General features: G+C 57.2%; 2 protein-coding genes across 2 annotated transcripts in view; both read right to left on the bottom strand.

Annotated features, from left to right (window-relative positions):
- CDK5RAP2 (CDK5 regulatory subunit associated protein 2) overlaps nucleotides 1-12,917 on the bottom strand; it is a 212,462-nt gene that overhangs the window by 144,058 nt on the left and 55,487 nt on the right. The window lies entirely within an intron of this gene.
- The window catches only part of MEGF9 (multiple EGF like domains 9), a 97,264-nt gene that overhangs the window by 57,513 nt on the left and 26,834 nt on the right, over nucleotides 1-12,917 (bottom strand). The window contains exon 5 of the mRNA XM_068915355.1: nucleotides 1,405-1,511. Within this exon, the coding sequence (XP_068771456.1) occupies nucleotides 1,405-1,511 (107 nt within the window). The remainder of the gene's footprint in view (nucleotides 1-1,404; nucleotides 1,512-12,917) is intronic.

Genomic DNA, 12,917 nt, shown 5'->3' with positions numbered 1-12,917 from the left:
ATTATATGTCTAGCCAAATAAAACAGGTTGATTAATGCCTCTTGGTCAGGCTGCTAAAGCTACAAGGAAGGACCGAATATCTCCTTCCCACATCAGAGGAAGCTCAACACACTTTTACTGAATCCAACGTCTTCCAGGGAAGGAAAAATAAATAAATACAAAAAAGGAAAGAATCAGGGCTACAGTATTTGCATGTGTCCAAAAATAAAGCTTCAGAAATACAAACAGAAGCCAAGTTCTCTGGTGAAATAAATGGACAAAGCTTCATCCATTGCCTTCAGCAGAGTTTTGTCTGATTAACCTGCAAGTAAACTCGAGTCTCAGTTCCCAAGACCATCAGTGTTTTCATCTCCCCAGCAAGCGACCAGCATCGTCACTTGAACTTATACCTGCACCGCAACCCTCAGCTGAAAACACAGCTCTTCAGGCTGGCTTTTACCTCTTTCTCTCACTCTTTGTTAAAATTTTCACTTATTCATATCGCCGTAGTATTTTCCTCAGGTCTGTAAGGCACCTTGAGAGATGCTGTGCAGATCCCCACGGACAGCGGCGTCAGCCCTCGAGCAGCTTGCACCGAGAGGAACCCTTCCCAGGGCAGAAAGGGCCAAGAGCTTTTTTATTGGACTCAGACACACACTGGCCACTAGCACAGCTTCTTCTCCCACGCCAGCCAAGCTCACGCTCCACAAAGGCCTCTGGTACCCGAGGTGGGCTTTGTGCTCCACCGGTCACCACACAAGGTGAAAAACACGTGGGGACGCAGAGGGCGAGCCCCACCGCGGTGGCACCTGCCGGGGGACCTTCCCCAGGAGAAGGTCTCTCGTGCCCGCAGGGCCACTCGCGCACCGCGGGCGCCCCACGAACGCCGCCAGGTCTCGGCTCCGCGTGGGCGCCCCGCGGGCTGGACCGCGTCCCTCCAGGAGGCCGGAGCCAGCGCGGCGCCGAAGCGGCTCCCGCAGGTGCGCTCCCAGCCACCGCCGCCCTTCCCCAGGTCCCACCTCGGGGGCCGAAGGCTCCGGCGCGAGTCGCTCCTGCGCGGAGGGGCTCCTCGGGGCTTCCCACCACCCCGGGGCAAAGACACCTTGCCTTTCCCCCCGCTGCAGGCACGCTTTCAGCCGGAGGCGAGGACGCGGCGAGCGGCCGGGTGGGCCCCCGACCCGCTGCGCGTCCCCCACCGCCTCTCCACTCGCCCCATCACCTGCACGCCCGGGTGCGCACGCCGCAAGGGCCCTCGTTTGCGTAACCAGCCTGCAATAACATAGAGTAAATTAAAAAAAAAAAAAACACCCCAACCTGCGGGGAAAAGGCTGTCACCTGCGGAGCGCGCCGCGGCCAGCGGGGCCTGCCCGGCACGTCCCGCTCCCCCCGCGTCACGGACACGCGTGGCCAGAGCGGCCCGCTCACCTGCGCTACTGCTGCCCACGGCTTCCTCCTCTCCCTCCTCCTCCTCTTGCTCCGGCGGCGGCGGCGAGGCGCTGCCCGGGCCGGGCCCCGCGGGGGGGGGCGGCGGCGGGCCGGTGGGGGGCGGCGGCGGCGGGGCGGCGGCGTGGCCGCCCCGGGGCTGGGCGGGCGGCGGCGCGGTGCCGGGGCTGCCCTCGGCGGGGCCGCCGCTGCCGCTGCCGGGCTCGGCGGGCGGCGGGGCGACGGTGCGGCTCGGCTCGGCGGCGGCGCGGGCCAGCAGGGCGGCGAGGCAGAGCAGGGCGAGCCCGGGCGCGGTCCTCGGCCGGCGCCTCATGGTGCGGCGCGGGGCTCCGCCATTCATTCATCGACCGCGGCAGCCGCGGGGGAAGCGGGCAGCGCCGCGAAGGTGGTTTTGGCGCGGGGCGGGGGGGGGGGGGGGGGGGGGCGGCGGCCGGCTCCCGGCTCCCGCCCGCCCTAGCCGGCCATGCCCGGGCGCTCGCCGCGGCCGTGGCCCCGCAGGCGGCAGGCGCGGCACCCCGCCGCCCCGCTGACAGCCGGCGCGCCGCCGCCCCGCCCCCCGCGGCCCGCCTCCGCCAATCAGCGCCGCGCCCGCCCCACGCCACGGCAACTTTGTAACTCTTTGTGCCCGGCGCCGCCAATCAGCGGCGAGGGGCGGGGCGAGGCGGGCGCGGGCGCGCGCCGCCCGGGCTATGGCGGGGCGGCATTGTGCGCGCCGGCGGCGGCGGCGGCCGCGGGGGGGGGCGGCGCGGCGGGGTGGGGGGGGGACGCGCCGCCCGCCCCGGCCCCCGCGGCTTCGCCCGCATCTTGTCCTCCGTGCGTGCTTTTCTTGCGGCTCTCTTTTAAAAATAACGACGTCCCCCCCTTGCAATTAGGCTGCCGGAGGGGCCCCCCCCTGCTTTGCAGAGCGGGGGGGGGGGGTCTCGCTGTGTGTGTCCCCCCCCCCGGGCACCTCCGCCCTCCGCCAGCGCTCCCTCTCCCCGCCGGCCGCCCTTCCCCAGCGCCGCGCTGAGCATATTCCTCTTTGTGCTGCTGGTGGCAGCTGGATGATCTTCCGGGCTGCAGCTATTTGTCATGGGGCGTCGGCGCAAGCCCTCGGCGCTGTCATGCTACAGGAGGCGCCTGGGAGCCAGCCCCGGGCGCGACAAAGCCCCCCAGCTGCCCCCGAGCCCGCCGGCTGCAGCTCGCCGCCCTTGCGCCGCACCCCTGGGAGCGACCTCCGTCCTGGAGGCGCCCTGGACGGCACGGCGCGGGCGAGAAGCGCCGTTGACGCCTCCGTTAAGGGTTTATGGCGCCCGCCGCGCCGGGAGCCTCGCGCTGCGCGAAGCCGCAGGCGGCCTTGCCCCGGCCTGTCGCTGGCGAGGAAGAGCACGGCTCCGATCAGCGCCGAGGGGGCACGCGCGAAGGCACGGGGCGATGGGCTCTGCCGGGTCCCGGGAGGAGGAGGATGGACGGCGGCGGGTCGGGAGGAAGAGCCGGGCTCGGCACGCGCACGCACCGAGGCCGGCGGGGTGGAGGCGGCTGTGGCACCGACAGACAAGCGTTTGCGCGGTCTGTTGTTGCTGGCGAAGGCAGTGGATGCTGACAAGCGTCTTTTCGGGGTTAGACAGCCCCACCTTCACCCGCGGCAGAGTCGGGGCTGGGATTTTCTAACGCAACGTTTAGCGTTTGTCTGCCAGGAAAGAGCCGCCCGGCATAGCCGTTGCGGACTAATTATTCTGCCATAGTTCTCGCCTCCTTCCCCGTATCGACACACTTCTCGGCAATAAATGGGACTTTATCCCTGCATAATAATATCATTATTATTCCACGGCAGCTGTGCTGCGCCGTTTCCCCCACGGAGACAAACCCTTACGAGGTTTGCTTTTTATAATGAGCAGCAGCACGTTATTCCCCGCAGGAACCGGAGGGTCCCTCCATTCGGGGGGAATAAAACCGGCAGAAGGGGAGTATCTCCTCCGCTGTTTCACGCAAGGTTATTGTCTGTGTGACTGGGAAGGAAGAGGCTGAGAGGGGGAACCGATTGTTCAGGAGAAGGGTTGCCTGGAACAAAGACATTCGTTAGTTTTCAATAAAAGCTGCGGTGCCTCGGCGACCGCCCGGGGCCGCGGTCAGCTCGCGAGGATGGGCCTGCTTCCCGTCGCCCGGCTCGGTGGTACCCCAGGTGGAGCCGTGAGACCTTTGCACGCATCAGGCTGCAGGATCTAGTCATCTATTTTGCGTAATATGATATTCTCCAATTCTGCCTGGAGCGTTTAAGCACCTCAAAATCTTTATTGATCCTTTACTGATCCTCAGCCAGCCCCACAAGCCCCGTGCTGTTATCCCCACAGCGCGGACGCGTAGCGGAGACACAGAGATCCTGGCTGGGTCGACTGTCCCTGCGGCATCCTTTTCCAGCAGAATAAGTGAAAGAGGTCTGGTCACCCCTCGGAGGCGAAAGCATGCACAGAGCTGGAGACTACTGCTGCAAAGCTGGCACAACTGGCTTATTTTAGTCCTGACTGGTCATGGGAGTCATTACAAAGGGCTGCATAAATGCAATTTCTTTGTGGCATACGCAAGGCAGGGCCTTCACGGTAACGCACATCCCCTTCGACAGCCGAGGTGTAAACGCCAAGGGCTAAATTCTCACGCCGGCGCGCGAATCGCTGCAGCCCTGTTGCAGCTGCGGGGCTCAGCGGCAAGAGCCGGGCGAAGGCTATGAAAAATCCCCTGTGCCATTTCCAGGGGCTCGCACAGCCGCCCGCCGCTGCCGGCCCCGGCAGGGACAGCTCCGGCAGTACTTACCGCTCCCCCTGTTGATGTCAAATATAGTTGCAAGTGCTCAGCACCTCTGAAAAAGAGACCCAAAGCATCCCTGACCGCAAGCGCCCGAAAATTCACGGGCCGCTTTCGACGTCCGCGTTCGTCCAGCGACGCGAAGGGCGCCGAGCAGCCCTGCGCGGGCACCGCTGTTGAAACTTTTGCGCTTGCCTTTTGTTTTTTAGGTTGGGAATTAGAAAGTGAAAAGCGTAGGTTTTTGCAGGACGGACTCCCAGGGACAGGGCAAGGCTGACAAACAAGAGGCCAGGTTGCAGGCAAGCTGGGCAGCCTGCAGCCTCCTTCCTTCCCTAAGTTTTGAGGGTAGCAGCGTCCTCCCTGGAATCGTGCCTATTCCATCACATCCACAAGATTTTCTTCCCCAATGGAAATTTAGCAACGAGCTCTTTCTCTGGCCTATTTGCAAGCCCCAAGCCGCTCTCCCCACCACCCACTGCTTGAAAGCTTTGATGATTCAATGAGATGTTAATTCGGACACACAGCGCAACTCGGGGTGCTAAAACTTTTTTTTCTTTTTAATTATCATTGATTGCAATGCAGGAATAATTAATCCTCTCTGCAGAGTCACTTTGCAAAGCACCCAGCAGTGCTTTGCTGCACAACTCCCATTAAGTCAAGGCATATTGAGTGGTTTCTGGCTTTGCTCTGCGTTCCTGGGGAGGCAAAGCCCAAAAACGGCTGCGTCGCAAAAAACAAAAACAAAAACAAAAACTACAAATGTGACTGAAGAGCAAAACTAAGTCGCAGCCTGGCTAGTGAACGCAGGTGTGAGTATGTGGCTGTTCTGTTCTTTAAAAAGCACACTGCAAAAGGGCGCTGTCATTTTTAAGCACGCCGAGATCATCTTTTGGAGGAAAATTACGCTTCAAATGGGAAGGATTAGCGCTGAGGCTCCACGTGCTTTATCAGCTCACGCAGCCTCTCGGAGCTGCACGCGATCGCACGCGCTGCCCGCCGGCGCGGGAAACTTTTCTGCCTTAACCGAAGAGCCCGACCCAGCGGGAGGCTGCGGGAATCGCCCTGGCGGAGGTGCCCTCTCCTGCCGCTCGCAGACCCCTGTAAAGCATCGCCCCCGTTTTGAGAGAGAACAGTGTATTCCTAAGGCTGCGCTTTCTCAGTGAATTGTTTTTTTCCACCTGCGCATGACCCGTTTTTTAAAATCATCACATAATGTAAAGAGTGTTGGTTGAGAGTCGAAACCCCCCCGAGCCCCAGGCAGACCCGTGCGTCACGGCGCTGCGCTAACGCGCCAGAGGAGGCAATGATCCTAACCAGGAACTGATTTAAAACAGAAGCAAAAGTCACGGCTTTATTTTCACTGCCGGAGCCAAAGAAAATGCACTAAGTAAACAGCCTGGGTGCTTGGAAAGCAAATAATTTCTTTTTTTTTTTTTTCCATCTCTCCGTTTTCCTGAGCGCACCTAACGCTAGCAGCAGGAAGACCACTCAAGTGCCACGAGGTCCCGGGTGGCACCGTGGGGTCTCACCGCCCCACGCCATCGCCAGTGGCCCGGCGGCGCGGGGACCGCCGCGTTGGACCCCGGCCTGCGGCAGGACCGCCGGCCCGGCCACGCAGAGCAGCGCGGAGGCGGCCGCGGCGGGGGGCCGTGCCCTGCAGATAGGGCTCCTTGCTGCACCGGCTTGAAGAGCAGCTTATCCGGCAGCCCATCAAGGTGGTACAAGTGTACAGCTCAGCTCCTTTGCACATCAAAAAAATGTCCTATAAATGCAAAAGATGGAATAATTTGGCTACGGCATGTTTATCGCTGCTCTCGGAGAGGTTAGATGAAAACAGGCAAGCACCCGGGGAAGGGCTCCACGCTACTGACTCACATGGGTCCGAAAGCGGAAGTTTACCCGAATGCGAAAGACAAAAACTAAATCGGGCAATTTCTTGATGTGAAATGCCTTGGAAGGAAGTAGCCTCAGAAAGTCAAAACGAGTAGTTTGGCTGTTTCCCCCCGTCAATAATTTCCCGCGTGTTGCCCCAAAACGGTGCGCTTTCAGCGAAGCTCCGATATGAATCTCTTCCCGCCGAAACGCTTTCCCCCCTTCCTGCTGCCAAACGGGATCTGTCTTCAGCGTTCCTGCCGGCCGCTTTGCAGGGACGAAGGGCCGGGCGCGGGGACCTGCCACCTCCCAGGGTCGCTGCAAGACCCGGGCAGCCGGCGGGAGAGCCCGGGGCAGCCCGAGCCGCGGCAGCCTCGTGGGCTCTCTCCCTCGCTCCCCCTCTCCGCCAGGCCGCAGGGAACGGCCTTTAACGCCGAAAGCCGGAAAAATCGGGATTTTGGCTCTGTTTCGCGGCGTTTCTGTGCTCCTGGGCAGCTCCTGGGCTGAGTTAAGCCAGGTCGGCGCCGGACAAGCCCGCGACTCTCGGAGGAGCCGCCGGATTTATTTTAAGCATCCTTTCCCTTCGAGGTGGTCTCCGCGCGGGGGTCTCGCTTCTGCTGACTCCCCGGCTGGAGGCACCGGCGCGGCCCGTCTGGGGGATGCGGGGCCGGTGTCGCCCCGCGGCCCCGGGGTGCGGGTTTCACCGGCCATCAGTATCTCACCAGCACTTCTGTGTTTTGGACGCTTGGCCCTAAAAAACAGGGAGGGGGTTGTGTTATGCCACGCTGCTTCCAAGCAAGCGCCGTCTCTCCTCTCCCGTCTCCTGGCCCGTCTCGCCCACGCCAGCGTTCCCCCTCGCACGCGGTTCCCACGCCCGAGACGCAGGCGCAGTCCCAGCCGCGCGCTCCTACCAAGTCTCTCTCTGGCGCACGTGCCATGTTTCACGTCCGGACGTTTTCTCTTGCCTCCAGAAATCTCGTCCCAACCAGCGCTGCCACAAACGAGCCGCCAGAGTTTTCATCCCTGCTGGAGACCCCTGGAGACCCCCCAGTGTTGCACCGGTCCTCTCTGCCCGGAGAGCAATCCCTGCCTCCTGGGATGCGTGTTCACATATCAAAGGGTCTAAAGGGTTTAAATTTTTATTTTTGCTCCCCTTTTCAGTTCTGACTATTTTGCAAATGCAGGGCACGAAACGGGAACCGCTCCCTCCGTCCCTTGGCAGGAGCAGAGGAGCATCGCTTCAAATTGGATTTGGAAACCTGGCGGGGGAAGTGTCCTTATTCCACATACACAGAAGCAAACAGCAAATCCTTTCAGAGGTTGACGCTAGATCGTGGAGGCAAGTCCTTGAATGTGAGCGGCCGACTTACTGGGGATTATAGAGTTCCCTTGAAAAATGACTTTTCATCTAGATCCCTTTAGCAAATCTCCTGCTATTACATGCCCCAAAACACTGGTAATGCTTCCCATCTCTCTTGCTTTCTCCCGCGGACATCCTATAATTGTGGGGTTTTGCCTGTCACTCCAGGACTTGGGATGAGGTTGAACATTTGAATAGCGTTATTGCCGAGGACCCCTGGGGACTTGTGGGGTCGGATCTGAGTAGACCCGTCCAAATGAAACAGCTATTCCCAAATGACCTAATGCAGGGGACAAGATGCACTGAGCCAGGTGCTCTCTCCAAAGCCCAAGTTCCCTGCCAAAATCCTCAAAAGCAATTGCCATGTTTGACCGTTTCCAAGTGTTTCTGTTGTAATGAAACCCCAGGAGGCTCCCACAAGGCTGGGCTTCACCTCGGCCAGCCCAAGGAACTGGGACTGAGCACCTGCTCCCAGCGGGTGCTCAGCACCAGCAGTGAGGAGCATCACCCACAAAGCTGGGCAGAGGAGCCCGGGCTAGAAGCCGGATCAGGCTGGTCTGAAGCAAAATTAAGCATAGCATTTGGGATGAGATGACATCAGTATCTGAGCATTTCAGCTGCCAAAACCAGCATTCCCTGTGAGATTTAGGAAAGTCTTGATCTGAATGGAGGGCAGAAAGGCCCTAACAGTCAGTGAAATGCAGGTGTGACCTTCAATGGCCTAGCGGGGCTGTTTCAGCTCTCCCTTTACAATTTGTCGGCTGACAAAGCGAGGCCCGTTATTTTTGCTTGCCCGTCAAGGGCTCTGGATTGAGTTTCATCGCTATGGGGAGAAGCCACCATCACCGGGCACCGGCGCATCTCCAAATCCAGTGGTGGCTTTGGTGAACTGGGCACTCCTGGCTGCCAGGAGCAAAGGAAATGGGCAATCAGGCGGATTTAAACAGCTTGCAAGCAGGAAGTGATCTGCTGGGGCGGGTGGGAACGGGGCCAAGACTGTGGCAGCGAGAGCTCGAGCAGAAAGGCAGAGAGTCCTTTGTGCTGGCTGGGACAAAAGACCAGATGTGCACTGAGAGGAGGAAAAAAAAAACCTCTCCAAAAGCAAGTTCTAGCGCTTTCATACTGAAGGGGCTCAAGGCTGTCATTATATGTACGTTCTGCGCCGCTGCAGCTAAACCTATTTTTAAACTGATTTCATTAATTTGGGACTGCTACACTTCCACTCATTTGCTGAACTGGTTATTCTGACCTACCCTACCCCGGCTAATGGCTCTGAACGTGCGGATGTTGTTTGTGTCAAGGGGGTCGCTTTGGATTTTCTGAGATTCTTTCTTAAAACCCAATAAGGAAAATGTATAGCCGCACGATGGATTTTTTCCCCTCTCTTTTCCTGGCCAGGTCCTAACTCTTAGCTAGCTTCATAAGGCTTGCTCAGAGGAAGAGCCCAAACACACAGGCTAACACCTCCATTTCAATGGCACCGCAGCCATGGGTGTAGACCTACACTCGTTTTAACTCAGGGATCACATTAGGCCTTAGTCCTTAAGCGCGAGCTTGTGCCTTAGCTAAAGCATATCTTTCAAAAAGGAGCATAGTCTTCATTTCAAGACATCAAGAATGAAAAAAAATAAAAACAACATTTCCCTTTGGATTTGTTCCAAAACATCGGACCTGTTTTTTTAACAATGAAGGTTATTAATTTCCAGTTTGACTTCATCTGGCTTTTGCTTCTAGCCGTAAATTTGTGTTTTTCCCACTCTGCTAGATTACAGAACCTGCAGTGCCCAGTATTTTCTCCTCCATGAAGGTATTTATATACACTGTCGTCAAGTCACCTCTCAATCTCTTTTTTTTAATAATGCAAACAGATGGAGTTCTTTACGTTCTCCCCCTGTAAGGCAGTTTCCCCAATCCTTGAATCATTTTTGTGGCTCTTTTCAACACTCTCCAACACCTTCTCTTAAATGTGGACACCAGAGCTGAATGCAAAATTGTCGAATCAGTGTCCCCAGTTCCATAAAAAGGTAAAATCCTCTCCCAGCTCACCATTTCCCCTCTCACACATCCAGAAATCATATTCAGCCCTTTGGCTGAAGCATCACACATTACCAGGAAGCGCTCATGGATCGGATGTGCCACTATAACCCCTTTGAGACTTTAGGCAGAACCAAAGCAGCCCAAATTATCCCCCTTTGCTAAGGCCTGAGCTCCTCCTGCCTGGATGTTCCTTCACTGACATGCTGTGATTTCACATCTTCTTCAGGACGCAACAGAGGCTTTGGGTATTTTATGAGGTTGTTAAGTTGGAGCTGGAAGTGGTGAACGTGGACATAACCCATCACCCAATAACCACAGTAAGATCCCGCACGTGAGCTCAGAGGTTCCCAGGGCAGGAAAGCTTGCTGGCAGCTGTGTTTCCTGGGCTGTCTGATGGCACGCGGTGCCCTGTGTTTCCAGTCACCCTCCACCCTGCTATGTTCATACATCGGAAACTCGCCACCTGCAGTCACGGAGGTGGCTGAGCTCCCCCTACACCTCTCCTGCCCCCTGCACTTTGGGCCATCGCAGTCAGCTCCTGACGCTGGAGATCTGTGTGTCAGATGTTATGATTTACCTCTTCTCCCTTTTCCCCCATCCCTTGCAGTTTCCCATTCCTCCGTCCCCGTCTTCCACACGGATGAGCTCTTGTGCTGCTCTGGGTGCTTGAGGATGGGAGACACCCATGCACGGCTGCGCTGCTGCCTGAAAATGGAGCAGAGCAGAGGCTTGAGCCAGCTGGCCACAGCTGGACCTAATCCAAGTGTCTGTGAGCTGCCAACATTACCTCGAATGTGTGCTAGGAGATGCTGCACCCGGAGCTGGGGCGACATTAGCAGCCAGGGTAGCTCCAAGCTCATATAATTTCCCTGGCGGGATTTCAAAACAGATCAGCACTCACAGAAAGGGACAGATTTGCAGCACGGGCACCTGGGGTGGCCAAGCACGTCGAGCAATGTGGCAGCCAGCACCACACGCAGAGCTTCTGCCAGTTAAGTACTTGAAACTCTTCCTCTTCCTTTCCTCTCCTTTCCTTTCCCTTCCCAGTTGGTGCTCCAGGTGTAGCATGTGCACTTGCTTTGACACCAAGAACACCTCTCCATCAGCATCCTCTGGGCTGCAAGCAGCACAGTGGTTCCCAGGCAGTCCTATGGGACATGTTTAGAGAAGCCTAAATACCATCCTGGAGCAAACTGCTTCTTACTAGGGAGCTGGTATCACTTCCCTCCTCTTCCACTAGTAGGTGATTCCTCTGCGACAAAAGCTGCTTTTGCAGGAGGAATGTTACCAGCCACGATGTTTCCCACTGGGAAACAGCTACATCCCTGGCCAGAGGTCCGAGACCTGTGCCCAGCCCATGCCACGTGGACAGGCACCTCCAGCAGTGGCAGAGCAGGAGGCCGTGGCTGAGATGACAGTCACTGGCCGCTGCATGTCAGTGTTGCTCCGTGCATCTCGCACAGCTGGGCAGCATCTGTCTGCCATGACCTGCCATGCAGAAGGGAGCGAGACTGCTCAGCGCACCCCACGTTGGCCTCACTCAGATGAAGTCAAGAGTAACAAGCGCTTCAGATACCTCCATCCCATCCTGCTGGAGAGGAAACCTGTAATTTGGGGCCTGGATTTTCCTTCTATTTCCTTGGTAACATGTTTTCCTGTTGCATCCATCACCCTAAAGAAATATATATTGAAGGTGCAAAGAGAAAGGCGAACGCAGTGTGCGTAGCGGAGGAAATGTATTATCATGGGAACCCCGTCTGCTTTCCCCAGGTGTCGCTGCAAACTCGGCTTTATGATTAGCCACGCAGGTGGCCTGCCAGAACGGTGCTTTCATGAAGCGGGAAACAGAGGGGACGGATTTTGCTCTGGTTTAGTGCAATAACAATCCAGACGGTGCCGTGCACGAGAGCAGGGGCAGTTATTGTGCCATGGGAATTTTGCTGTCCGTAAGTGAACAGGCTTCAGGGGGAGCTTGAATTCAAAGGCTGCAGATTTGTTGGCTGCCTGCCTGAGTCCTGCAGAACCCGTCTAGGGGAGCTTGTCCAGGTGTTTGCACGAGGCCCGAACCGCACGCCGCCAGCCTGGGGGACGTCTCCTCGCTCGATCAGAAAGCCCAGTGGGAGAGGCAATCGCCCAGGTCGGCAATGCATCCCCACGCTCTCATTCCCTCATCTCCAAAAGGGGGAAAAAGCCAAGAACAGAAGCTTTTGGGGATGGCCTGAGGATTCATTTGTGCAAACCCATCAGCGGCACCGTTTCCCCTCCTGTCAGCCCCAGCAAGTCATGCAGAGCAGCTGCGGGACGAGCAGCCGCGCTGCCCCTGAGGGGTCTGATCGGGACCTACCAGCTAACTGGCTTTGGGCTTCTTTGCATGTAAGCTTAGTTTTAGCATTAGAGCTCGTCATACAGCATCATTCGCCTGTCGCAGAGAAAGCCCTGCAGTGGGTCAAACCTCCCCAAAAACGTCTTTGCTCAGCAGCGAGTCAGACAGAGGCCTAGGCCTGCGTGCAGACCCAGGCTTATATACTGCCTATATATAGGCTTATGCATTGCCCAACCATTGAGCCCAGCCCAGGGGCACGGGTGAAATCTCAGAGGGGACACACGTGGCCCGGCTGTCCCTTCATGCCCCCAGGCAGATATAGCCAGGCAGCCCTGGATATGCCACAACCCTGACGAATAGCATGTATCCTGAGACTCTCTCTGCCTAGGCACAATCTAAATGATGCCACTTGGCATTTTAAATGGACAAAAATGCACAGGACACAAGGACTGGGAAGCTTAAATCCACGCCATGGCCTACCCTTATCCTAATGGCATAGACATTGCTCTGGAGATAAGGTGTCATGACACTCTCAGCCACACAGGCTGTGCTAAAAGAGGGTTAATTGGCCTTTTTTTTTTTTTCCTTCCAAATCTATTTGCTAGTGCAATATCTGCAAAAGGCTGCTGTGTTCTAGGAGGATTACAGGGCAGATCCTGGCTGCCTTCAGGTCCAAACAGGGAGCAATCGAGTCAGGGCTGTGAAGATAGCAGTGATTTGTGACCCCGTTCAGGTCAGCCCAAGAGGCTCCTGACCCGCAGCAGAGACATCGGGGCAGATCTCTCCTGCTGCCAGGATGAATAAGCAGAGGAAGAAAGGCTAGTTAGGAGCCCCGGCTGAACTGGAGAACTAAAGTCAAAGGCAGCAACACGGAGAGCACCTGGAGCGTGAGCTGTGCACAGTGAATGGGCTCCTGCAGAGCCAGGAGAGGCCACGTGGCCTGGGCAGCGCTTCACCTTCCAGGCTTTGGGCTAATACAACGTAGGTGTCTCTATGCAGCTGAGAGATTTCCTTGAGACCCTAACACAAACTTGGCCAGAAAGTCATATAAAATATATTCCCTATGCCATATGATTTCTCCGTTGGCACAGTCACGCCTCTGCAAGGGCTATTGATGGTGGTGGT

Source organism: Struthio camelus, chromosome 20 (assembly GCF_040807025.1).
Source record: "Struthio camelus isolate bStrCam1 chromosome 20, bStrCam1.hap1, whole genome shotgun sequence".
NCBI lineage: Eukaryota > Metazoa > Chordata > Aves > Struthioniformes > Struthionidae > Struthio > Struthio camelus.
The sequence above is the reverse complement of the archived record's forward strand: the minus strand, read 5'-3'. Positions and strand labels throughout refer to the sequence as shown.